General features: G+C 43.9%; 2 protein-coding genes across 3 annotated transcripts; one reads left to right on the top strand and one right to left on the bottom strand.

Annotated features, from left to right (window-relative positions):
- Nucleotides 1-19: 19 nt before the first annotated feature.
- DNAJC8 (DnaJ heat shock protein family (Hsp40) member C8) lies at nucleotides 20-22458 on the bottom strand. Its single transcript, XM_069574879.1, has 9 exons — nucleotides 22307-22458; nucleotides 18845-18946; nucleotides 11519-11575; nucleotides 8342-8408; nucleotides 7730-7824; nucleotides 6117-6188; nucleotides 3331-3422; nucleotides 2249-2324; nucleotides 20-830 (listed from the first exon to the last, which is right to left on the bottom strand). Exons 1-9 carry the CDS (start codon nucleotides 22382-22384, stop codon nucleotides 708-710), a joined length of 762 nt encoding a protein of 253 aa, XP_069430980.1. The 5' UTR covers nucleotides 22385-22458; the 3' UTR covers nucleotides 20-707.
- Nucleotides 22420-27240, top strand: ATP5IF1 (ATP synthase inhibitory factor subunit 1). Of its 2 annotated transcripts, XM_069574880.1 has the most exons (5): nucleotides 22420-22507; nucleotides 23697-23909; nucleotides 25000-25327; nucleotides 25426-25517; nucleotides 26969-27240. In XM_069574880.1, the coding sequence occupies exons 3-5, from the start codon at nucleotides 25241-25243 to the stop codon at nucleotides 27117-27119; spliced, it is 330 nt and encodes a 109-aa protein (XP_069430981.1). In that variant the 5' UTR covers nucleotides 22420-22507; nucleotides 23697-23909; nucleotides 25000-25240; the 3' UTR covers nucleotides 27120-27240. The 2 variants fall into 2 exon arrangements, with proteins under 2 accessions (XP_069430981.1, XP_069430982.1); XM_069574881.1 differs by lacking the exon at nucleotides 23697-23909 and having other exon boundaries at nucleotides 22441-22507.
- Nucleotides 27241-27909: the final 669 nt, after the last annotated feature.

Here is a 27909-nt window from a genome sequence, read left to right as displayed (position 1 = left end):
AGCAATAGTACATGGGTGGTTAGGGTATAAAAATTTATTACACATACAGAATATTACCACTAACAAATGCAGACAGGCGAGGACACCACGGTACGGGATGGAGCACGGCTAGCTCTTTGGAAAGTGAACAGGTCGGGTGGCTTGGAGCCTCATGCCACGCGGGTTGGCCAGTCAGATGGGAAAGCACATGCCGAACTCCAGGGACGTCGGGGCGTTCAGTGACCGCTCTGGGTGTCGGCGGCCTTCCCATCTGATCTGGGGCTTCGAAGGACGCCACACCCAGAAGCAAGGAACTGAAGCGAGGGGGCTTCCTAAGGTGGCCCAGGCTTGTCTCTGAAGTCACGGCAACACCAGTGTCAGCAGTGTGTTTAATTGGATGATTTCCACAAACTACACACGACGCTTCTAACCATCACACTTCAGTGAAGTACAAAACATTAAGTTACAGGCTGTGGGAAGAGAAGGCAGCACCTTCCGGTCCCAGTTGGTCTGGGGGGTAAGAGTGGGGGGAGGTTTCTTTTTAAACCAAGCCCCCCATTTCAATGTACAAAAGAATTACTCTGATCGGTATTAAATTGTATTGAAAACAAAATGGACTAAAAAGCAAATACTACTCTATGTTGGGGTGAAAATGGGAGGAAAGAATGAGTCCTTCAAAGCAGGAGGGAGACAGTTGGGGAAGGTTCTGTGGCCGTGACCCTTGGCGGTCACTCACGCTGCTCCATTTTTACTTTTGGTGGTCTCAGGAAGGTCCGGTTTTTCTTTTCTTTCTTTCCTTTCGTATTGGCTTGGAAGTTTCGCCAGCTGTCCACACGACCATCTCGACTTTCCTAAACACAAAAGGGGTCTGAGGTGAGGAAACCAGTTGGAGAAAGGAAGGGCTACACCTGCTCTGCCATCCCCCTTGTATGCCGACCTGGCCTGGTCCTCTGGAATAATCACAGTGTAACAAAGCAGAGGTTTCCCCCGACTTCCATGGGCCCAAGAAAGAGTCATACCACCCCCAAGAAGGCAGGAGAAGCCACAAGCTGAAAAGGAGGATGAGATGAGTAAAACTCATGACAATGAAGCTATCCTTTGCTGGGGACCTCTGGCCTAAATATTTAGTGCTATTTCTAATAACACTGCATGCTATTTCTAATCCTCACGTATGGATGTGAGAGTTGGACCATTAAAAAAATGGCTGAGCACTGAAGAATTGATGCTTTCGAATTGTGCTGAAGAGAAGCACTCTTGTGGAGAAAACTGAAGCTCTAATACTTTGGCCACCTGTGGCAAAGAGCTGACTCACAAGAAAATACCCTGATGCTAGGAAAGGTTGAGGGCAGGAAGAGATGGGGACGACAGAGGATGAGATGGTTAGATGGCATCACCGACTCAATGGACATGAACCTGAGCAAGCTCTGGGAGATAGTGAAGGACGGGGAGGCCTGGTGCGCTGCAGTCCATGGGGTTGCAGAGTCAGACACGACTGAGTGACTGAGCAACAACATTTCTAACCCTCACCAAAAGCTGCGGTGTGTCATGCCACTTCACAAACAAAGACACCAGGGCTCACAGGCTGTATCCTTTTCTCAAAGCCACCTGTCTGGCCAACAGTACAGTCACTCTTTCCCCCACATCCTCCTTCTGCCCCCTAAAATTTGGACGGAGATGTGAAACCAGCATAACGCCTGGCCGGCTGTGCTGGGAGGACCACAGGAATCCTTCCCCCTTACAGAGGGGCCTTCTCATTTTCGCTCTCTGCACACATGCGGTGGGACAGAAACAAAGCCAGCATCTCTGGTTAGCCAATCCCTACCCTGAATCCTAAATGTTAACAGAAGATAAGACCAAATGTGGCTCAACTCAGGAAACCGGGCTGAGCCTCTGAAGGATGAACCAGGATGTCAAAGAGGAATCAAGCCCAAAGTCTCTCTGCAGGCAGGACACTAGGGGTTACAAGAACCTCGGGTTCTACTCACAGACCTCTAAGTGGGGCACTGCTCCACGTTTATCCCTAAATTAAATGTGTGAACCACTGTCTTGAGCCCACTTGGCAGCTGTGCCTGTCACACCCCTGCCAACAAGCTCCAGAGCAGAGAGGCGGCTGAGCCAGGACTCGGTCCCCAAAGCCCCTACTCTTCCCCACACGCACCACCTCCCTGACAGTCAGCCCAAGGCAGTCCTGGGACTGCCCAGCAAAGTTTCTCAGCTGGGAAGCTTTCTCCCTCTGGAATAAGAGTCCCCCGTCACCTTGGAAATTTACCTCAAAATTTTTCTGCCACTCCCTTTCTCGTTTGGCTTTTTCTTGAGCTTCAATCTCTTCCTCCCGCTGTCGCTTCCTAGGAGGAAAACCAAACCACAGGATTTAGATGGCACTTGGAGACTGTGTTAACCATACAAGTTAGGCATCTTCCCCACAGAAGCCAGCATACAAAGTCAGACAACTCCCTAGGGTTCTCCTGGAAAGGGCTCAGAGCACTTCATGAATGTCTCATTCTAAAACACGCAGATGAGACCGTGGCAGGGCTGTGGGGCAAAATACAGACACTGCCGTTACAGAGACAGACAGATCAGGTCATCAAAGCCCAGCCAACACTAACCGGAGGTTCTGGGCTCAGACCCTGACAAAGCCATCCTGAGAACCCAGGCCACCTTACTTCCATAAGTGCCCATCACAGCAGCAAATGTTCTCATTCAAGAGGATTTCTGCACAAAACCCTATACCCAAACAAGCCACTTCACACAATCCCAACTAACAAAACCTAGTTATTGCTGAACACCAATCAACAATACAAAATATGTAAACTAAATTAACCTCAAGATTTTTATTTTTTTTTTAACTTTTTTGGTCACATTGCTTGGCTTCTGGGATCTTAGTTCCCTGAACAGGGATCGAACCAAATCCTCAGCAGTGAAAAGCATGGAGTTCTAACCACCGAACCATCAGGGAAGCCCCAGCCTCGAGATTTCTGATGAGGAAGACAAATCACATTTTAGGGCAATAAGTACACTGTAAGAGATCACATTGTACAGTACTAAATACTCACCAAAATTGCAGCCACTATTCACACAAAAGGCTCTGGCCTCAGTAACTGCCTACTCCACTCCAGGAAATCAGGAAGAAAACAACACGCACTCTTGATTATAAATGCCCTAAGGACAAACCTATTCAATATTTCCCAGAAGTCTGACAGAATTCCTTACCCTAGTGATTCCAAAGTTTTCCTATTTCAAGTACTTAAATGATGTACTGCAGAGTAATTGCTTCATCAGAAAAATCCCCAAAGACCATCTTGGTTAATCTAGGTATTTAGACATGGCTTAAACGAATATACCAATATATACCTTTCATGCATCTCTTTGGCTTCTCTCTCTTTCCTTTTAATTTCCAGCTCGGCAAAGAGTTTCATTGTCTGTTTGTATACTGCTTGTTTGAACTACGAAAAAAAGAACAAAAGAAAAGTAAATATTTTATCAGCAATTTGAATTAAATATTTTTTGATAGAGCCTAGGACAAAGGCAAATTAGACCAACAAGGAAAAACTGATGCTGGCTCTCTCCTGGGAGATAAATAACACATACGGCTACGAACTCTTCCACATGAGGATGATACAGAGGAGCTTTGCCCCGGTAAGAAAGCATCAGTGAGGAAAACAAAAGCAACTCAACCTGCTTATCAGAACCATGGAAATTCCAACTTGCAAAAATAATCTCCAATTTTTCTTTCTATACATATTTCATAATTAGTCTGAGTGAGGCCACTTGAGGCCTAGTTGTACCACTTGAGGGTGCCATCGAGCAGACTGGTCCCGGAAGTCTCTCGACTGAGGCAGAGCTACTAGCTATCCCCATCTTCAACCCATTCTCTCTTCCCCCCTTCTTGCACAATCCCTTATCTCAAGGCACATGGCCACCCAGCATAAATGCCTGCATCTCCCAGGCTTCTCTGTAGCTAGCTGTGGCCATGTAACTGAAGTTTCAGCGAATGAGTTGTAAGGAGAAGTGATGCAGCTACTTTCTGGAATGTTCTTGGAGGGAGCACACATCTTCCTTCCTGCCCTCTCGTTCTACCCTGCCGTGCGTGAGGGTGACCACATCTCCTGGACTGCGAGAATGAAGTCGACACACCCGGTGGCAGAGCTACAGAGAGGAGGACACCGAGGCCTCAGATCACACAGTCCAGCAGCCATGTCCCCAAAGACGGCTACACTGGGGAGAGAAAGGGCACCGACTCGTTCAAACCACCATCATTTGGGGTCTCAGTTGTATGCAGTTGAACTTGTATTCTGACTCACACATTGACAGAAACAGATAACACAATATTATATTTGTAACACAATATAAACACTTTGCATATTTCAATATACAAAGAAATATAAAAAAATAACCCATCATGCAGATTTCATAGGATTTATATCCTAAACTCAAAGACACTAGAGCAACGGGTGATATATGGAGAAAAAGGGAAATAAAGGAATCCTCAAATTACTATCACTTCTGAACACTGTTACCTGCCAGGCAGTGCTCACGGAAAGCAATGCTGACAAAGTCCAGTCCCTAATAAGGACAATGAAAGAGGCGATGGAAGCCATATGAATATTTCAATATTTTTTAAAGTTCCTGGATGAACCGTTTCTGGTGATTTTAATTTTTTTATATTTCTCTGCTTTTTCTGAATTTTCTATCATTAGCATGTGTTCCTTTATAATCGGGGGACAGGGGGTGGGGCGGGGAGGGGAATAACTAAAAAAAAGTTAAGGTTCTTAAAAACAGAGAAGGACCAAGGAATATACATGAGTCTTCAGAAAAGACTAAAAAGCATAAAGAGAAGGGAAAGTAGGGCTGAGGAGAAAAAAACAATACTGAAATGGAGTAAACCTAAAATTCAGCAGAAAAGATGGCCTAACAGTTCTCAAGAAGCAGTGTTGCCACACAGAAGAGGGGGCCAGCTGCTGATGGAAGGAGCTGATAGGAAGCAGCCCTAGCAGGACAGCTGCCCCTCTGCGAATCGTTTAAGATAAGCGTGTGGGTCAAGTTACTTGACCTAACTTGAGGCAAGATTAAGATGACCTGACATTTTTCAGGCTAGTGAGGCAATGAGACACAAATATATAAGTAGAATCTCTCTCTTAACCAATCCCCACTGAAGAGCCCACAGGATCGACCGATGCTTGCCACTTCCCTGAAGCATACTGTTACCTGAAGCACAACGGGTGCCCACAGCTGGGAGACAGCTGTGCGCCCAGAGGCACTGTGGCTGCTCCCAAGCGGACCATCCCAGCTGCAACTGCACTGTGCTTAGGCGACTTAAAACATCACAGAAATGGATGAATGTGGTCATAAAAACAAATGCTTGCTGGCGCGTTTGTTTGCTGGCTCCTCCTAACTGAATGGGCTTTTCTCTAGCTGTGGCGAGCAGGGACTACTCTCAAGCCTCGGTGCACGGCTTCTCACTGGGGTGGCTTTTCTTATTGCGGAGCACAGGCTCCAGGCCACGCAGGCTTCAGGAGCCGCCGCGCGTGGGCTCCGTAATTCAGGCTTCTGGGCTCTAGAGCCCCAGCCTCAGTAGCTGTGGCACACGTGCTTAGTTACTCCAAGGCCTGTGGGATTTTCCCAGATCAGGGATCGAACCCATGTCTCCGGCACTGGCAGGTGGATTCTTTACCACTGAACCACCAGGGAAGCCCTTGTTGGTTCTTTTAAAACTAAGTGGAATGCTTTAGAAAGAGTCAAACATAAGACTCTAAAAATAACTGCTGTTGAATTCAAGGTACAGGTGAGGTATCTGAAAATAACAATCTAGGATTCTGCTCTTGGTCTGCTTCATAGGTACCTCAGTTTGCAATGTTCTTCAGGAGAAATTAAAAGCAGGAACCATGGACGATGCTTTGAGTGTTTTATAAAGTCAAGTGTGAGCTCCAACAAGCAGACACATCCTCAAAGGAAAAGCCATAGTCCTCTGTCCCCCAAAGAGTTGGATTTTTCAAAAGGCGGAATGCATGTACGTGTTGACATTTTAAGGTGAACTGCTTCCAGCATGCGTGCATCAGTCTTCACACCTCCCTCTCTTTAACCCAGCGGCTGTGAAGCATTCACACGAGATGGCGTGGCCTTTCCCATTTCAAACCTACCAGCTCGGGGTCATCCTCCTCCACATTTGTAGGCTTTCCTTCCTTCTTTAATTGCTTTTTTCGCTCTTTCACCTAAAAAGAATTTTTTTTCCATCAAAAAATGAGCACTTATACTTTGACAATATCCATTAAGCTGCACACATATGATGTGCGCACCTTTCTACAGTTGTAACATAAAGTCTGCATTGAAAAAAGATAAGCCCCTGCCTCCCCTCCAAGCCAGCAATGCAATCGAAGAAAACGAGGAACCGGGGTCCATTCTCCAACCTCATCTAAAATCCAACACACCAGGGGACAAACAGAGGCGCTGTCCCCAACTCACATCCCAGGCCAGATCCAAAGAGTCTTTGACACAGTGAACAGATTATGCATTTATCTTTCAGGGCTCATGGTTATGTGTTTATAGCAAAGAAAGTAGATCTGTCAAGTTTTAAAGAAGCTACAGAATTTGCGGCATCAAATATGACTGTTTTCTGGCATTTCTACACCTGCATTCCTGGTAACTGTCACCAGGAAACCTCCTTAAACCAACAATTTTCACATCATTTTGGCCACCATTGAGATCCCCCCAGAAAATAAATATATCCATTCACGTAAGAATGGCACTTACTCTAATAAATTACCATTCAGTCCAGCAAAACGCCAAGTGCCTTCCAAGCTCAGAAAGGCCCTACTGCCACCCTGTGGTCAGACAGCCTAAGAGTGGTGGCTTCTTTACAGGCAAAATACAGAGGAAGGGTAACAATTACAATAATTCGTGGACAAATGGTCAGGTCCTTTCCTGGGTATCTACCAGAATTTGGCCCTCGAATTCCAGCGTCTGACCAACAAGACACAGTTATGGCAGTCTGTCTCTTCTTTTCACTCATTTCCTTCATCTAAACTGGCCTCATCACTATGACTGGTTATACAGTTGTTACAGATACCAAAGCTCTTCAAATAAAAGGTCACATCTATTTTCATTCCCAATAGAAACTGCCCTTATAAAACAGCCTCAAGAGTTTTGCCCCAGGTGAAAAATTAAAACAAAGACCTTTCTTAAGATAGCTAGTTAGAAAATAGTTAAGATAGTTTCTTAACACTTCCCACCACTCAGGAGATTTAGGTATTTAGGCAAAAAAATAGAGCCAGCTATAAGTGAATTCATTTCAGGTGAGTCCTTCCCAACCCTGCTATAACACAGACATGTACCTCCTCCTGTTTTTTTATAAAAATGTACTCACATGCCCTTGCCAGACTTTCTCAAGCCCCTGTTTCAGCTCTTTCACAGAGACAAGGATAACAGTCCAGGGCCAAGCAGCAGCACGGCTGCTCTAACGTTCCACTCTCAGAACAGGGCACAGGGCGGAGAAGACAAAAAGAGCTTTCCACACACGGGAGTGCTAGGGAAAGAGCTGGGTGCAGTGTCTTGGCCATGCACCCTCAGTGCCAGGAGTGAAGGCCAGCTTCAGGCACACACTGTGCATGACCACAACCACCACAAAGGAGCGGAGGCCACAGGGGCAGTTGGGCCAGGCAGGCGTTGCTATGTCAACAGTAACATTTACCCTCCTGCAGGGTGCCCGAGGCGCACCAATACTTCCTGTAAACACAGCAGCACTATAAATACTTACGGTGTGTTCCACGTATTCTTTTCCTGCCTGAATTACATCCAGGGCCCTCTTCTTTTGTTCCTGATCCAGTAGCAACTTGTAAGCTTTGTCCACAGCTAATGCAAAACATTGAAATTAACTGTTTCTGCAAACACCCTCTCAAAGTCTGAACTCTACTCAGGCAGTGCAAATGGACTTGTGCCATCTACAAGCATTCCCTACTTTGTTAAATTATTTACTGTTGTTACACTAATTTAAAAACATACAACTACGGCAATGACTTTCTTTGAGAGCCTTGGAAGAAAATTAAATATACACTCAAGGCTAATTACACCATATCTAGATTTAATTCAGTGATCAAATTCTTCCAATTATTTTTTATGTTCAAAGGAAAAAAAGAATGAGCCTACGCAGTAACAGTCTTTGTTGGCACACAAAAGTTTTAACTAAGCAAAGTTAAGGCCTATTTCTAAACAGTAACATTCTGCTTTGAATGACAACTATTCTGAAAACCACAGCTTCTTCATGACCAGAAGACAAAACTACAACATTCTTTTCTTGATCCAGGACTAGGAACACTTAGTCCTTAGCACTGACACAATGTTACTCACAAGCAGGTAAATTTACAAATACCTTCAAAAGCCTTTTGTGCTCTGTCAGCATCATCTTGATTTTTGTCAGGATGCACCAGTATGGATAACTATAATCAGAGAAAAGTTAGTTTTTCAGTAAGAGGAACTTTTAGTAACTCTTCACCTGCACTGCACCTCTCTACAACCAAAAGCTCTAAGATACTAGGGCAAAAACTGTTAGCCAGAAGCTTTTTTTTTTTAATTAATAAATGTCATAAAATGCCCAGACGTATTACACTAGTCCTTAATAACATTCAATTATCCACAGGTAAATGCACACAGGTGGAAAACAGCTAGCTGAGAACAAATATCAGCCTGGCATCATGAAGATGCTCTGATAATTTGGGTGAGGGAAGGGAAAAATGAAAAGTACCAAGTTCCTTTTATGTTTCTTACATGGAGCACTACAGAGGATTAAACAGGTCTGAGATATCATCTCTTTCCTGAAAGAATTTCTAATATGAAGCAGTAGCTCTCAGTTCCGGCTGTGCTTGAACCTTGTGAACATTTTTAGGAATACAGGGGTCTACTTTCCAGCCTGAGACCTTCTGAATGAGTCACTGGCATCTGTACTTTTTAAATCTCTTTTAAATCTCTATAGACTGTGTATCACAGACTTCCCAGGTGGCTCAGTGATAAAGACTCTGCCTGCCAATGCAGCAGACGCAAAAGATGTGGGTTCCTTCCCTGGGTCGGGAAGATCCCCTGGAGTAGGAAACGGCAACCCACTCCAGTATTCTTGCCTGGAAAATTCCATGGGCAGGGCAGCATGGCAGGCTACAGTCTACGGGGTGGCAAAGAGTCAGGCATCGCTGAGCATAGCACAGCAAGAGACTGGGTATCAGATGATATTATACAAAGGAACTGGTGTTGATTTGTTAGGTGTGACAGGCAGTTATGCAAGAAAATGTCCTTTTGGGGAGGGGATATATGTATACTTATGACTGATTCACATTGTTGTACAGCAGAAACACAACACTGTAAAGTGATTATACTCCCAATTAAAAAAGAAAAAAGAAAATGTCCTCTTTACTTTGGTGGGATAACTGCTTCAGTATTTAGGTGTTAAGTATCACGGTGTCTGTAATTTACAATTCAGCCAAAAATACGCAGCTACTGAAGGAAACTATTGCATACAGATGGTGAATATATGGGCTCTCATTGTTTTATTCTTTCTTTTTAAAATATAATTAAAACTTCTTATGACTAAAAAATTAAAAACAAAACCCTCCACAGGTGACCCTTTCAGTCAGCCAAGGTTAAGAACCACTGACCTGTCACTGACAGACAGAAACAGCTTGAACACAGGGATTGCATTGGCATGAAAGCAAGTGGGCCTCTAATGCTAAGCCCAGCACTACAGGAGCCGGAATCCTGGGTTCCAATTCCAACTGCAATCCCCAACCAGCTGTGAGACCCTGAGCAGTTCACTTACTCCGCCTCAGTTTCCTCCTCTATAAGTGGGGCAATACTATATACCTTTAGATCACTGGACTGTTGTAAAGATGAAATGAGATAATGCAAGTAAAGAACTTAGCGTACCAATACACATAAACAATAGCACATAAAGACCTAGTCTAACTGCTCATGCGTGTAACCTCATTCAAATCCTTATTAACAATCCCAAGGTAGTCACTAGTGTTACATGAATTTTACAAATGAGGTAACAGGGCACAGAAAACTTGAAAGTAACTTGCCAGAGCTCACAGTGCTTGTAAGAGGTACAGCCAAGACTGAAACTCAAGTCATACAGCTCCAGCACAGACTCTTAACAATTAGGGCCTATTAACGACTAAATAAAAAATCTGAGTTATTTGTACTGTTACATAAATAGTCTAAAGGTTTGACTATGAATTTGAATAAATGCTTATTTAACTGGGGAAAACTGCTAATGTGCTACACTAGAAAACTAGAAATTTTAGAAAAAGAGGCAAACGCTGAACATAAGTGCAGAGTAGAACTCAGGAACCAAAAAAAACTATCAAGTTATATCATGGGAAATGACTGGGTGGGCAAAGATTAAAAACACCTTGGCTTAATAATAGATCTGAAGACAATTATGAGTCAGCAATGGAAAGGCAATGACTGTATTGAAAAACCAATCACAGGGAACTCCCTGGTGGTCCAATGGTTAAGACTCTATGCTTCTACAGCAGGGGGTGCAAGTTTGATCCTTGGTGGGGGAACTAAGATGCTGCATCCTTCACAGTGTGGCCAAAAAAAACTTTTTAAAATAAAGTACATAAAAGATGTAAGTTGAAGAAAAAAGAAATTTTAAAGGCATGAAATATAAAGAAATTTTAATTTCCAAAGACATTAGAGGAAGTATGATTATTCAGCTCATAGAGGAAAAGGGTGGGGGTTACTCAGCTGTCAAAACTGGACTGAAAGTCAAAGCGTTAGTCGCTCAGTTGTGTTTGACTCTTTGTGACCCGATGGACTGTAGAACACCCAGCTCTTCTGTCCATGGGATTCTCCAGGCAAGAATACTGGAGTGGGTAGCCATTCCCTTCTCCAGGGGATCTTTCCAACCCAGGGATCAAACCCAGGTCTCCTACGTTGCAGGCAGATTCTTTACCGTCTGATCCAACAGAGAAGCCCCAGACTGGAAGGGTGTTTTAAAAGGCTACTACAAACTCTACAGCCTGAGTTACTGAATATTAGAAAGAGCAATAATCAGAGGTCTTGGATCTCCTTTCTGAGAGAACTTTCTGAAAGCACTCTTTATATTAAATCAGGTATCTTTTGAGTATTAATATAGGTTCACAAAAGATAGAATTATTGAGGAATGGGATCTTAAAAGTAAATCACTGCTATGAATCATTTAACATGTTCTCTCCTAGAGATGATCCCCTTACCAAGCCAGGGGATTTGGTAAGTACTGTACAATATGACTCCGTGAAAGCTTTCTATGCTACCTTGTACTTTCCCCTCTTAATTAAGGGGTTGGAGAGATTCTATTTGGATGTAAAATTCATCCTATTCATAGGTAAGCTATGATCATTCAATTATTTAAAATTAAGTCACTGTAATTTGTTTTGAGAATTACAAAATTTAAGAAAAAAAAAGTTAAAAGTTCGCCCAAAAGTTGTTTAACAGTAAGTCCGAAGAAAATCACATGCTCAACACATTTTCAAAAGGCTCAAACTCTACCTATTACAGGAATAGAGTACCATACCTGCCGAAACCTCTTTTTTATTTCTTCGTCTGTCACTTCAGGATCTATCTGAAGAACCTGGAAGAATCAAAATCAAAACTGTAAAAGAGATTAAAAGAATTTATAGATTTAAGAGATGCCCAATAATTATAATTGACATCTAACAGTTGTCAGCGTTCTAGAACAGTTCTAAAAAATGTTGAAGAAACAGAAATGAGTAAACCTGTAACAGAGTAACAGCTATAGTGTTTCAGGGTTCTCAATTAATTCAGTGGTTACTTTCACTCCATCAGAAAAATAATAAATTACCCTATAACCAGTACATGCTTCCAGACCATGAGAAAAATGCCTCCTCCTTCATTCACTCCTTTCCATTAAGTAGAGCACCCACCCTCTACTTATCTTTGCAAATGTGGAGAAAGTATAGCAACTCAACAAGGAAATAATTAGGCTGTTTGTTTTTTTTAAATGAGGAAAAACTGTTGATTTTCAAATAAAGCACCCCCCACAAGACTACCTGATTTTTTTTAACAACAGTAAAAGATGTTTATCAGTTTTCACAATCAACTAAATAAAAGATAATTACAACTGCAAGCCATAATGTTAACATTTATAAAATTATTACATACAATTTGGAGGCTTAAGTAGAGTGATGTGGTAAGTGGAGAGACACGTACTTGCACAAGTGTTCATCCATCCAGGCAGTCTGTCTTTTGGTTGGTGCATTTAATCCATTTACATTTAAGGCAATTATCAATATGTATGATCATATTACCATTTTCTAAATCGTTTGGGGTTTATTTTGTGTAGGTCTTTTCCTTCTCTTATGTTTCCTGCCTAGAGAAGTTCCTTTAGCATCTGTTGTAAAGCTGGTTTAGTGGTGCTGAATTCTCTTAACTTTTGAGTGTTTGGAAAGCTTTTGATTTCTCTGTCAAATCTGAACAAGAGTCTTGCCAGGTAGCATATTCTTGGTTGGAAGTTCTTCCCTTTCATCACTTTAAATATATCCTGATTTTTCACCTCAATTCAGAAATGCAACTTGGCTCCATGTTAAAATTTACACAGCTCAATGGTTCTCAACCTAGAGTGAAAACCCGAGACCACTGCCTGGGGCTCACTCTGGGAAACTCTGATTCCAACTCAGCAGAACTAGCGTACAGCGAAATGGCAGGGACATCTGTTATTTTTTGCACAATACGGTTTAAAAACAAATTTTATCATTCTTCTCCAACCCTGGGTATCCTGGTGTTGACATTTCTCATCAAGGATTCTGATCCCACCACCACAACATAGATTCATTCAAACATTTACACAGTAGCTACTACCTGCTGAACATGCTGCTATACCCTTAGAAATGCAAAGATAAATAAGGGAAAACATTTTTTAAATTACCATAAATACCGTTTTTTTAAAGAAGGGTTCATTATAAGAAATACAATTAAACCAGATGATTTCACAGTTTACTCCATAGATTCAACATAGCATCTATTTATTTACTTAGTATTCAAGGCGTAAGGAAGGGCAGAGGGTGAGAAGGTCTGTTGGAAATTCAGAACAGCAGGCCCCACATCAGTGTGACTGAATCAGAATCAAGATTTCAACAAGATCCCCAGGTGATCTGAATCATATTACAGCTTGAGATTCCTGGTTAGGAAAGATGACAGAGGTCAGAAATAAATGTGTTTGAGGTTAACAGAACTGATGATCAGTCATTAAAGGGGATAAAGAGAAAAAAAGACCTTGAAATGAAAAATACATACCAAAGAAGTTAAAACTGAAAAATAATCTGCCAAACTTAGTCAGATGCTTACAGGGTCTCAGAAAAACTTGACAACAAGTAATGTCAAGATTTATAGCAAGCTGTCCAAACATTCAAACAGCCCACCTACAGCAGCAGAGTTATTGGTAGGCAAGGAGGCTGAATGACCCCTATATTCAAGAGACTTCTGAAGGTTACTACAAGAGCACACCCATTCTCAAATATCAGGTATACAACTGGGAATGAGGGAAAAGGAAAATCTTTAAAACAAAGACTTTTCAAGAATAAATGTGCCCCACCATACCACCCCAAGAAAGAAAGGAATTGGGAGTAGGGGGAGTCACTCAAAAGGAAAAATACAGCTAAATAAGATTTACAGACAAAGGGAGATAACTGCACACACACAAATATTTAGAGAACCCTACCTTTCCTGGTTCTGAAAAAAAGGAATGCATTGGAACAAACAAATGGAAGTCGAGCACACCCAAAAAGGTGTTCAGATGAATATGAAAGGATAGAAATCATCCCGCCTTCACAAAAAAAGAAAGCCTCAATAAAGCTACAGTCTAGAACCAATCATGCCAAATGTATTTCATAAACCTTGACTGGTTCCCTGGTTAAAAACTAAAATAGTTATAACCGAGGGTTTTGGAGGCTTTTTTTTAGGACAATTAGAGTTATTTGAGTGTGGACTCTATCCCCGATGTTTACTGAATTGCAGTAATGTGGTCTTTCCTAGGTGTGGTAATAGTGTTGTGGTTATGTGGAAACGTGTTCTTGTTTGGAGAAGAGGAATGCTAAGATACCTAGGCATGAAGTATCAATGTCTACAGCTTCCTTTCAGATGATTTGGCAAAAATGAAGAGGGTATGTATAAATATAGGGTTTCCCAGTCACTCAGTGGTAAAGAATCCACCTGCCAATGTAGGAGACACAGGTTCGATCCCTGGGTTGAGAAGATTCCTGGAGAAGGAAGTGGCAACCTGCTCCAGTATTCCTGCCTGGGAAATCCCATGGACAGAGAAGCCTGGTGGGCTACAATCCATGGGGTCACAAAAGAGGTGGACATGATTTACCAACTAAACAACAACAAAAATGTATAAATATACACATACCCACAGACAAATGCCAAAAGTTATTTTTCCAAGACTCAGATCATACATACACTGATCACTGCAACATGTATTCACTGAGTGCCTTCAAAGTTAGCTAATCCAACTCCTTTCCTATCTTTAAGCATTGGAGGTGCCATATGTAGCCGTGAAACATAGTAAAGACAACAGGCCTATACCAGCCCAAACCTCTTTGAAGCCAGTTTATACATTCAATACAAATTATAAGCAACACGGATTGCTAGATACTGTGCTCACTACTGTTCTCTTGGAATTTAAGGTCCACAAAGGAAGGAACAGACAAGTCACAAGTAATTCTTACCAAAATGATAAATACTATGTCAGTCAGTATGACTCTAAGGAAGCACACAGGTCTGTTCAGACTCTTGGAAGATTCTTCTGAGCTCCTACTATGTCTCTGGCTTTGGGGATGCTGCAAAGAAAAATCCATAGTCTTGGACCTCAGAGAGTGAATAAATCATCACACAGAAAGGAAAACGCTTGAAGGTGGCATTTACATCAATGTAAGTTCCTGAACTCAAACAAAGTGCAACTGTCACCTTTAGGATCTTCTGCTTGAAAGAGAAATCCAGTCTTATGTCATATCTGAACTCTCTGACCTGTGAATAATGTGCAAGTTCCAGAGTCCTGTGAGACAAATATCTTTCTTTCCAAAGTGCCAAACAAGATAAACAGAAAACAAAAGTCTGCGGTGATGCCTTCTGGGGCTTTAAAGTTAAATAGAAAAAAGAAACATGAAGAAGGCAGGACTCAGCAGGAGCACAGATTCATCTAAGCTTATGAAAGGAAGTGGGGGAGGAAACATTCTTAGAATGCATAAGAGAAAGATGCTCGCTTAATAGCTGAAGGTTAGAAATATGTCCAAATAGGGAGCTGCACTGACGGCAGGAGGCGGGGGCAGGGAATGCCCTGTGGATTAGAATTCCTGTAATAAGACCCCTCAGCGTCCCTCTTCTACCTGCTGCTCAATAAAATGGTACAGAGGACGACTACACAGCTATTATGACATCACTTTTTCTTACCAGGAAAAGACCAGTCTGCTTACTTCTAGAGAAAAGTCTGATTCATTTAGATGTCTCCAGTTGTTGCATGAAGAAACAGAAGTATTTCCCTAAATTGAAGATTTTTTTCTAAATGGAAGATTTTTTTTTTTCCCCTCAACAGAAAGATTTCCTAAATTTCTAGGAATACCTAATCCTGACCTAGGGCCAAAAGTCAACTTTACAAGAAGACAATGAGGGTGGAGGGTGGATGAATTAGGAATTTGGGATTAACAGATACACACTTCTATATATAAAACAGATAAACAACAAGGACCTACTACTATACAGCACAGGGAACTATATTCAATACCTTGTAATAAGCTAAAATGGAAAAGAATCTGAAAAAGAATATATATTTACACACACACACACACACGCACGACTGAATCACCGTGCCACACATCTGAAACTAGCACAGCGCTCCATGTCACCTGCACGTCAGTTTAAAAAGACGTGGACAGTGACAGCCACGCTACACAGGGGCCAGCTTATTTGTAAAAAAAAGAGAAAAGGCAAAAGTTCTAATGGACAGTCATGGAGTCCTACAGACTTAAACACCACCTTGCACCTCCTCAAGTGTGCAACCCTGCCTATTCTTTACACATTCACACACACTTCCTACAGGACAGGAGCTGTGGAGCAGGAAGTTCCATTACTGGCAGGACAGCAAAATCCTAGCATTCACGCTAGTCCCAACAGTGTTACTCCTCATCAACCACATCTCCAGAGAACACACGACTTATCTTAACGAATAAAGGGGTAAGCTATACAATCAAGTGATCCCCTTTCACAGTATACACTATCTCAATTTAAAATACAACAGAATGGATATACCGTCAAATTCTTTCATCACCTTTCAAATATATCATCTTCCTCTCTGTCCGCCCCAAAATCATACCTAAATGATTAATGATCAGTTAAGTTAAGCTTAATTAATGATTAGTTATGATTAAGTTTCAGCTTTTTCATTTTCTTCTTCTCTTTCAAATATGTTAAGTGGGACCAGGTAAAGTAGACATCCACTTCGGGTAGGAAGTCAAGATGGCCAAAGCAGAGGGTCAGTCTATCTGGGACAAAGAAGACAAGAACCCCAGGAGGAGTGTCAGCCAGTCACGTGGCGCTGGAACCCAAGCTGGGTGAGAAGAGCATCCACAGAACGGTAGCTCGACGGGAAGTGCCAAAGTGGGTTGAAGAGGGCATCTCTATGGATAGGCAGCCTGCCCCATGGTGTCAGAGCCTAAGCAGGGTGAGACTGCCAACATGGATGGGCATAGAGTGCTGCAGCCCAACAAGGACGTCTCCACGAAACCCAAGCCTAGCACGGGGTGTGCAAGCCGAAGCACCGCGAGGTGGGTGTCCACGGAGGAGGGCATCAAAGTAACACAGCAGCCCAACTGGGACCAGGAGCCCAGGTTTTACTGGCACAGAGAGCTGGAACATGAGCAGAGTGAAGAGGACCTCCATGCAGGGAGTGACCTGGAGTATGAAGTCAGAACCCAAGAAAGGTGACGAGGGTGCTCCCAGAGGAAGGTAGCCTAACACGGGGTGTCAAAGCCAGAGCAGGACAGGAAGGATGCCTGCCTGGTGGGGAGGATGCCGGACCCAAGAAGGATGAAGACAGCTCCCGGCGGCTGGAAGGCAGGCACGGAAGGCAGAGCCAGGTGAGACCCACACCCAAGGTGCAGGTGACCTGGCAGTGGAGTTGAGAGTTCAGAGGTAGGGAGAGGGGTTTCTGCATAGCGGGGCAACCTGCGGTTGGTGTGAGAGTGAAGCAGGGAGAGGAGGGCATTCACATGAGGGAAGGGATGGGAGATCAGATTCATACAGGGGCATCAATTAAGTAAACATATATATTAGAGACAGTGGGAGGGCCTTGGTTAAGAATTTGCCTTGCAATGCAGGAAACAAGGGTTTGACCCCTGATCAGGGAACTAAGTTCCCACAGGCCAAGGAACAACTTAGCCTGCGTGCCACAACTACCAAGCTTGTGTGGCACAGCTAGGGAGCCCACGCAACGCAACCAAATATTCTATACAACGCAGTGAAGATCCTGTGTGCCACAACGAAGACCCGAGGCAGCCAAATGCATAAATAAAATACCAGTACTTTAAAAAATAAAGATAACAGGAGCCAGACTGCTATCAGAGAAGGGAACTATGAACACTGGAAGAAAAACGTCCTGGAATAAACCCTGTGTTGTTGGGTTGAACTTTTATGTAATACCTGTGTGTGTGCACAGACACACACACACACACACAAACGCCTTAGCCCTATCTACCAACAGGGCCTGGGAGTAATGACAATGGCAACGGGCATGCTCAGCACCCAAACCTTGACTTCTAAAATTCATTCTTCATTAAAAGGAATTCAAGAGATCCTCAAAGAAATGGTTAATTCAAGGCTGGGTTCAGAGAAGTACAAGAGTGCCTACGAATCAAACAGTGATTGAAAAAAAAAAAGACAAGCGCTGGCTTGAAAGTAACCCGCTGGTCAAATCTGGGATATCTGAGCATCAGAATAAATAAAACTGAATCATAACCCACTGAATAAAATAGGAAACCCCAGGTCTACATTGACAAATGAATAAACTGAAACCTCGACAAGGACAGTACATTCACACATTCTCAAAGTGTTCCTAGAAAGGGGAAAAAAGTTAATTTCAAAGCAAACCTAGCAGGCACTTCTTCAAGAGATCAACTTAACATCACTAGTAACAGGCTAAATCAAAATCATGTTCCACTTTACAGGTGACAGAGAGAATGCAGTGTCACTTCTGTGCTATTCTTGGCAACATTGCATAAACTGAATCTAACGAGAAGCCACTATGACAAGAAGTCTGCACACTTCATTGAAGAATAGTCCCCACTCACAACTAGAGAAAGACCCCTTGCAGCAATGAAGACCCAGTGCAACCAAGTAAATAAATAATACTTTAAAAAAAAATCTATACTTCAAAAAAAATTTTTTTTTAATAAACAGGTGTTTTCTTAGATGGAATTATACATGACTATTCTTGCTGTTTGTATATTTCTAATTTTTATAAGAAACATGAATTACTTTTACCATCAGGAAATGTTTGAAGTTATAAAACTAAGGAAATTCAAAAGTGTACATCCTTGTCTATATGATCATTTTTTGCTTGTTATTTTATTGTGGTGAAACAGGAAAGTTTTAACAAATAAATTAAATCAAAGACCCTCAATTTACCAAGGCTAGCTATTCCATAGCACCTGAAAATAAATCTATACATATCTGCGTTACTAAAAGATGACAGCAAGCTCTGCTCTCAATAAAGCCACCCAAGTTCAATTCCAACTATGCATAGTACCAATTAGGTATGTGTTTGAAGTAAGTCTGCCCACAGCTAGGTAAAATTCCTTACTGCAGGCCACGTTAACATCAGACAGCTCACCTCAAACGGGTTCAAATTGAAGTAGGAGGAACCAGGGCGAGTCAATCTTTCAATCTGATTTTTGGACGTTAGAACTGAATCTCTCTTCTCTATTTGCTTCACCTAAAATAAAGGGAATAAAAACTTCATTAGTAAAGCTCAGTAATGAACTATAAATTGTCATCTCAACAAGTAACTCACCGACATGGTCAGCAAACATTTATTTGCGTGTCTACATGTTCAAGGTACTTTGCTAAACACTTTAGGAATAATTACAACAGCTACCAATTACTGACTTAATATAATGTGAAATTACAAAAACTTTACAGGTGTTGATTCCTCTCAACAATCCCTTATGGTAGGTACCACCATTATCCACATTTTTCAGATAACAAACCTAAGAGTTTGGTCAACTGACTTGTAACCACTCAACTTTTTTGTAACCACTCAGATTTTTGCCCAATCACTTAAGTTATAAACCAGAATTTTAACCCCAACAGTTTGACTCCAGAGCAGGGAGCAAGAAGATTTAAAAATAAATATGTCACAGCTATTACCTTCAAAGAGTTTCTACTCTAATGATGGAAGATGTACTTGTGAATGTTCGAACTTAATTCACAACTTTTTAAGAAAGGAAAAATACAATTACACTGAAATAGACACTAAAAAAAATACACCTAAAAAGTATGTGGGAGGGAGCAAATAACTCTACCTTTCTAACTCTAATAGAAAAATCCCTGACCTGAACACGATACCAAGGAGAACAAGCACCAGGCTAGCCCCAGAAAAACATCCTTGGTGCCACTGTCAGAACTGAAATTTTAGTTGGAATGAACCTCTGGCATAGTATATATACTATCTTTATTTCTATGGCCAAAACAGAGTTGGAAAGGATTTCAATAACAGGAAAAGCTACTCCTTCTCAGCACCTTCCCTCTTAACTCTTGTAAAACAGCACGCCACTCCCCACCTTCGACCGTACTCTCTTTTTCCCAGTCTCATTTTTCCTCATAGCACTTAGCACTACCTAACACTATATTATACATCTGTTCATTATTCAGCCTTCTCTGTAAGATGAAAGCCCTATGAAGACGGGATTCTTCTTTCTGCTGTCAACTACCATTTCTCCAAGGAGCTAAACAATACAGGACGAAGTGCATATCAGGTGCTCAATAAACATTAGTTGAATGATGATTAAATGATCCTCCTTTAGACATTTTCTCTCATTAAACAAACCATGCCAGTGAATATGTAGATTTAAAAAAAAAAGGTGTCTGCAGGGCAAGCTCTAGCACTGCTGGAGTTTCCTAAGAGATATGGCTCATTTCAATGGGGCCACAAAAGGGAAAATCAGACACCCATGATGTTTGTACAGTACCTAATATGAAACCCATAGCCCATGAGCATGTAACTCATTTCATGAAAACCGTTCTGTTCATAACCACGAGTAGCTAAGATGAGCGCAAACTACCGCAAAACAGTCATAAGTCATTGCCCCCAGGAGAAAATATTCCGTCCCACAAAAAAAAAAAAAAAGTCATCTGTGCAATACAGCTCACAAATGAAATTGACATTAAAATTTAAACAAACCAGGATTGCTTTAAAAAAAAAAAACTAAGAAATTAAAACAAGTTCCCCTATAATTGTTCAGTACCCATTATTGTTAGTCACTCAGTCGTGTCTGACTCTTTGCAATCCCATGGACTGTAGCCCGCCAGGCTCCTCTGTCCATGGAATTTTTCAGGCAAGAATATTGGAGAGTAGCCCTTCTCTTCTCCAGGGAACCGTCCCCGCCCAGGGTTCAAACCCCGGTCTTCCATATAACCAGCAGATTCTGGGCAGATTCTTTACCATCTGAGCCACCAGAAAACACTGGTACCAGCAAATTAACACTTCAAAGTGAATGAGACATTTTGAAAGTAGACTATAAATGGATGTACTATGTTGTTTTAAAATGTATTATTTCGGAGAAACTACTATGTAACAAAAGTGAAGTCGCTCAGTCCTGTCGGACTCCATGGTGTAGCCTGCCAGGCTCCTCCATCCATGGGATTTTCCAAGCAAGAATACTGGAGTGGGTTGCCACTTCCTTCTCCAGATCTTCCCGACTCAGGGATGGAACCCGGGTCTCCCGCACTGCAGTAAGACTCTTTACAGTCTGAGCCACTGCTGCTAAGTCGCTTCAGTCGTGTCCGACTCTGTGCAACCCCATAGACGGCAGCCCACCAGGCTCCCCCGTCCCTGGGATTCTCCAGGCAAGAACACTGGAGTGGGTTGCCATTTCCTTCTCCAATGCATGAAAGTGAAAATCGAGAGTGAAGTCACTCAGTCGTGTCCGACTCTTAGCGACCCCATAGACTGCAGCCCACCAGGCTCCTCCGCCCATGGGATTTTCCAGGGAAGAGTACTGGAGTGGGGTGCCACTGCCTTCCCCGTCTGAGCCACTAGGGAAACCCAACTATGTAGCAAGCACTGTTACAAATACCAGAGATAAAAGGTGAATGTATCACGGTGCTTAACTCTGAATACATCACAGCCAGGTGGCGAGCAACTCCATTCCTCAAATCCACACCAAGCTAAAGAAGTTCACATCCAGCCTTGTTTTTAACTTTTACAAAGTAGCTTCTTCTTTATATTTTATGAAACTTTCTTTTAACCCTCATTAAAACTCGTTTTAATAATAAACTTCGTTCTACAAACGTGAAAATTGATTAGCAAAATCAATGGCTTGAAAGAATTGTCACAGTCACGTTAACAGCCATGCAAAAATCCAATCCGAGGTCCTATGACTCCAAGAGCCATCTTTTTCTTTATTCATTCATCCACTCATTCATTCATCCACTCAACAAATATTCACTGAGTAACTACTACGCAGCACCCGATGGAGATGCGACAGTAAATGAGGCTCAAACCAAACTTACTTCGGTCCTAACATGATACCAAACTATCATCTGCTCTAAGACCCTGAACAAATTATTTCACCTCCCTAAACCTCAGGTATGTCATCTGTAAAATGGAGACAGTGCCTACAAGGCATGATGCACAATGCCTAGCGTTCTCGAATGTCAGAAATAACTACTACTAAAACTCACTACAGAGGACTAAGAGGAGAGAGTGCTTCCGTTTTGAATACAATCGGGGACCAACCCGTTTAACCAGCCTTAGGTAGACCCACTCTCCCAGCCGCAGAAAGCACCCGACTACGCGAACTTGGGGAACTCTGCGCGCGCCCAAGCACTTCGTTGGCCAAACTCGACGCCTCCCCTCAGACGTCAGACCCCCGCCCCCTTTTAGTTTTCCAGGGGATCCCCCCTGCAGTATCAGAAGGAGACGCACACACACCCCGAGTCCCCCACCTCCCAAAAGGCCAGACAGGAGGGGCCGCCCAACGGTCCAGGCCAGGAGGATCACTGCCTTCTCCCACTGGGAGGATAGCCCCGGGCGGGGTCGCCCCGGTGCCGCCATTCCTCACTCCGTGTTTACCTCACTGTAGAAGGTCATAAATGCTTCCTCCGTGCTGCCTCCTCCACCCGAAGCCCCGCTCTCTCCTGGAGCCGCCATTTCCCCGGCCCAGCGACCACGTGACTCTTCTGCGCAGGCGCCACCTCACGTGATTCTTACAGGCCCGCCTCTCTAACCCCGGCCCTTTCCTTGCGTCTCTTAAAGGGGTCGCCGCCCAGCCAGGTACCTTTAAATAAACTTTTAAATTGGGGTTCCCCAGGTGGCGATAGTGGTAAAGAATCCACCAGCAGCAGGAGACATAATGAGACAGGGGTTCGATCCCTGGGTTGAGAAGATCCTCTGGAGGAAGGCCTGGCAACCCACTCCAGCATGCTTGCCTGGAGAATCCCATGGACAGAAGAGCCTGGCGGCCTACAGTTACGAAGAGTACAACACGACTGAGGCTACAGCCCATACGGTCGCAAAGAGTCGGAGACTGAAGTGATTTAGCACGCATGCACAGATGCCATACAGTTAACCATTTTAAAGTGAACAATTCAGTGGTCTTTAGTATATTCCCAGTATTGTGTAATCACCACCTGTCTAGTTTCAAAACAGTTGCATCGCCCCAAAAGGACACTTAGTACCTAATAAGCAGTTTCTTCCCATACTTGCCAATGTCTCTGTGGACTTACTTATGCTGGATGTTTCATGTAAATGCAGTCATACAACATGTGACCTTTTGTGTCTGGCTTCTTTCACTTAGCATGTTTCCCTGGTTCTTTCAAAATATAGCACACACCATTACTTCATCACTTTTACGGCTGAATAGTATTCCATCATACGTGTATACCACAATTAGTTTATTCACTTGTCAGTTGATGGACATTTGGGTTGTTTCTATCTTTTGGCTATTGTAAAATGGTTCTGCTATGAAGGTGTGAGTACCAGTTTTCTACTGGGGGGAGGTATGTACCTAGAATTGAAATTGCTGCTGCTGCTGCTGCTGCTGCTAAGTCGCTTCAGTGGTGTCCGGCTCTGTGCAACCCCATAGACGGCAGCCCACCAGGCTGCCCCATCCCTGGGATTCTCCAGGCAAGAACACTGGAGTGGGTTGCCATTTCCTTCTTGAATGCGTGAAAGTGAAGTCGCTCAGTCGTGTCCGCCACCCCTTAGCGACCCCATGGACTGCAGCCCACCAGGCTCCTCTGCCCATGGGATATTCCAGGCAAGAGTACTGGAGTGGGGTGCCATTGCCTTCTCCCTGAAATTGCGAGTCATATGATAATTCTATACTTAACCTTTTGAGCAACTGCCAAGCTGTTTTTCGAAGTGGCTGAACCATTTTACAATCCCACTAGCAATGTAGGAGGGTTACAATTTATCCACATCCTCACCAGTGCTTGTTGTTTTCCATGTTTTTTAATTGCAGCCACCCTAATGCCTCTATGGATCTTTTGCACAAACTCATCAAGACCTTCCACTGGATGCCCACCCAGGAGATAATCAAAAAACACTGAGAACCAGAAGCAGAGTTTCTGAAACAGATGCTGTGCTGTGTGCTTAGTCACTTAGTCTCATCTGACTCTTTGCAACCCCAGGGACTATAGACCACCGGCCTCCTCTGTCCATGGAGATTCTCCAGGCAAGAATACTGCAGTGGGTTGCCAGACCTTCCTCCAGGGGATCTTCCCAGAGATCCTGCATTACAGGTGGACTCTTTACCATCTGAGCCACCAGGGAAGCCCTCTGAAACAGGAATGGCACTGAAGTATCTAAAGACACACACAGTTATTATCACTAAGTAGTGGACTTATGCGTGATTATTATTTCTAGCCTTCTGCTTTCATGCTTTTTCAAGTTTTGTGAAATGAACATTTGAAAATGTGCCCTGCAGCCATTTCCTCCCATGTAAGTCATACAAACCAGGGCTGGTATTTTTCCAGAGAAAAAGTGATCACTAAAAACACTTGAACAAAGTCACAGAAAGCAGAGAAGATATTTTTATAATCATGAATGAGATCTGGCCCAACTCTCTCAACTAAAGGAGAAAAAAACTGGACCCAGTGGGAGAAAATGACATAGGGCAAAGGCTATGAACTACTATTATCTTGATGACATTTGTTAGATGGCTAACGGAAGACCAAGGTAATGTCTTCCCTAGACGCCTACCTATGCTCTTTTCAACTTGATTGCACCACACTGCAAAAGTCCTGTTATCAAGTCTATTTTTGATAACACATCAATACATCTCGCAAATATTAATTCAGTAATGTCTTGACAACTTCGTAAACTCGAAGGCGCAAAAAGACAAAAAGAACAAAACAGTGAGCTATTGATAGAATGACGGAGGGCAGAGAAGTTTTCTCTGAGCTGAAGTTTTAGACTTGAGAGTGAAATGTCAGTGCAACAACAGCAAAAAAACCATAGATTCATACATCAAAAAAAAAAAAAATCCCCACAACTCTAAATGACTAAGTAAGGGCACCCTGGACGTCAGCATCATGGACAGAGCCGCCCACTCCGCCCCCCGCCCGCTTATTACCCATCTTATTGATGCTAGTAGTCCAGAAAAATGAAGGCTTCCTTTGGGTGTTTAACAATAACGTGAGAGTAGGAATGGTGAGGTGGGGGTGGACGCCACGCCTAGTTCTGATAGATCCCAAGAGCCGAAACCTTGGCTACTGCCTCTCTGTTCCACCTTTTCCCCAATCTCCTCCATTATTTTTCTCCAGTCCTTTGACCCTGGAGCCCTTGCTAAGGGTTGGCTAAGAATGGGCCCGCCCCGTTGCTGGATTCGTCACAAACTACAGGAACCCCGCCTCTCCCTCGAATGATTCGCTACTCCTGACTTCATCCCGCCTCTCCAGCGAAACGATTGGCTGCCTGGCCAGCGGGCAGTTAGCGCCTGCGGAGAAGCTGCGCCTAAGGAGAAGCTGAACTTCAGGTCACTGGAGGGGTGCTTCACTGACTGCAATGGCAGCCACGGCGTTGGCGGCGCGTACCCGGCAGGCCGTCTGGAGCGTCTGGGCAATGCAAGGCAGAGGCTTTGGCTCGGAATCGGTATGCCAGCGGCAGGGTCCGCTGCCCCAGCCCTGAGCGCGGATTCCTCCTCGCCCTCCCGCCCGCGTCTGTACCAATGCCCCCGTCTCTCTCCGCAGGGAGATAGTGTTAGGTCCAGTGCGGGCGCGGTCCGGGACGCCGGTGGGGCCTTCGGAAAAAGAGAGCAGGCCGAAGAGGAGCGATACTTCCGGTGAGGCCCTGGGGACCCCGAGTCCAGCCCTAGATCCTTCACGGCCTTCCAGCCCCTCTTCAATTGTCAGTTGCTCCCACGCATCCCTCCCTGGCGTCCTGCGGCGTCCCATCCACACCCGACCCCACCCCACCCCATCTCACCCTCCCAGAAAGACCTAACAGGCCCCTGAACCTGTTTAACACCCAATGCTTGAGGGCCCGACTGTCGCCACCTGTGGGCTCCCGGTGGCCTGCCGAATCCCACGGCCCCCATATCCAAGTCATTTCCACCTGCGGGTCTGCAGACCTCGACTTATCTCTTCCTGAGTCATCTACCGTCTCCACCCATGGAGTTCTACCCGAATAGTGCAGAATGCCCCCCAGATTCCTCCCAGAGCATCTAGATCCGACGGTTCCACTATCTGCAGACTCACTGAGCCTGACTCTCTCAGCCCTCATCCCAGGCCTTAGCTTGCCAGCCCCGCAAGGATGAATTCCCTGATCCTTCAGACCCTCAGCCATTTCTAGACCCTTCTGCTTCTGCAGCTCGCGTCAGCGAATGGGATCGTAGGAGCATGTGGCAGCTGCACGTGGTTTGGACACCTGTCCCCCCTTTTCTTGGAGACTTGGCCCGCTCAGCCCAGCCCAGCCTTTAGGAGCATGGATTGGGCTGGGCCTGTCTACCCTGTTTACCAGCCTCGAGTTATCTTATACTGACTTGTATCCACAGTGGGGAGCAGCGTGGAACTAATCTATCTTCTGCTCTCCTTGGCCTATCTTTTCTGCCCTCTCTGCTCACGATTAAGGATTATCGCCATGGCACCTGTCATACCAGAGAGATAAGGTGCAGCTCTTAGAGACCATCTAATTGGTCTCCCACATTTTACATTTATGGAAAACAGAAGCCTGTATATAGCCAAGCCAACATTTGAATCATCCGTTCTTGAGACCTAAATTGGACTCAAGAGACCACTTGTATTTTTCCTCCCCTTCATTTTGGCCTTTACAGAGGGCCTTGCAGTCCTCAGGCAAAGACAGCCCTAAACTGTGGTAGGACACATATATTTGTCCTTTAACTATGCACCTTTATATCTCCCCACCTCCTTTTGCTCTTTTCCCCCCCAGAAAGGGATTCTGTTCTCTGGGTTGTTTCTCTCATAAGTCCTTCAGGTAGGGACTTAAGTCACACCTCTCTGGAGTTTTCTACTGAATCTGAAAGGACTCCTTCATTAGCGCAGGAATTTCAGGCACTAGCACCAGGACAATGGAATCATTTTTGGCCATCTCCTGTAAATGTTGTATCTTAGGATGGAGTCGTCGTTCACAGTGGGGCTTGAAGAGGGTAGAAGAGGATGGTGAGCCAGACTCCTGTGGGGTTGGGATGCCTTTTTGCTTTAGGTGTTTCAGGTGCTTAGAGATCTCTTTGGGGTGAAGAATTGGGATTAAACCAAGAGCCACTCTGTCCTGTAGAGCTCGTGCTAAAGAACAGCTGGCCGCCTTGAAGAAACACCATGAAAATGAGATCTCTCATCATGCAAAGGAGATTGAGCGCCTGCAGAAAGAAATTGAGCGGCATAAGCAGTCGATCAAGAGACTAAAACAGAGTGAAGATGACGACTAAGTCCACCAGTTCTCCATAGAATGGCACCTATTATTGCCCACTTCTATGTAGACATAGTTCTGGTTTAACCAAAAGCAATCTGTGTGCTTCCAAAATATTATAATAAATTGTCATTAGTGAACTGTGTCTAATGTTTTTGTCTGAAGAGGGGTAAGGGGACACTACTGGGCCACTAAAATGAATCAGAAGACAGGGTACCTGCAATAGGGACCTTGGAGCCAAAGCACAGTGTGATGAGTGCTGTGCAGCAGAGGCAGGAAAAAGCATGACAGGGAGAACAGAAAGTCCCTCTTCCCCATCAGACACTAGGCAAGAGGCAACGGAGAGAGCTTCCTAAGGGATAGATGTCAACGTATAAGGTCAAGAGCAGCCTGGAAAACAGGAGTGGTTGCTTCAGTTCAGTTTAGTTGTTCAGTTGTGTCCGACTCTTTGCAACCCCATGCACGCCAGGCCTCCCTGTCCATCACCAACTTCCGGAGTTGACCCAGCCTCATGTTGATTGAGTTGGTGATGCCATCCAACCATCTCATCCTCTTCTTCATCCCCTTCTCCTCCTGCCCTCAATCTTTCCCAGCGTCAGGGTCTTTTCCAATGTGTCAGCTCTTCGCATCAGGTGGCCAAAGTATTGGAGTTTCAGCTTCAACCTCAGTCCTTCCAATGAACACCCAGGATTGATCCCCTTTAGGATGGACTTTAAAAGCTGTAATTCAAGGCACCATCAGTAATACCATTTTGCATTTATAAAATGGATTAGACAACTCCATGTGAACTAATTACCCTTGTTCTAATT

The sequence above is a fragment of the Ovis canadensis genome, chromosome 2 (genome assembly GCF_042477335.2).
Source record: "Ovis canadensis isolate MfBH-ARS-UI-01 breed Bighorn chromosome 2, ARS-UI_OviCan_v2, whole genome shotgun sequence".
Classification (NCBI taxonomy): domain Eukaryota; kingdom Metazoa; phylum Chordata; class Mammalia; order Artiodactyla; family Bovidae; genus Ovis; species Ovis canadensis.
The sequence above is the reverse complement of the archived record's forward strand: the minus strand, read 5'-3'. Positions and strand labels throughout refer to the sequence as shown.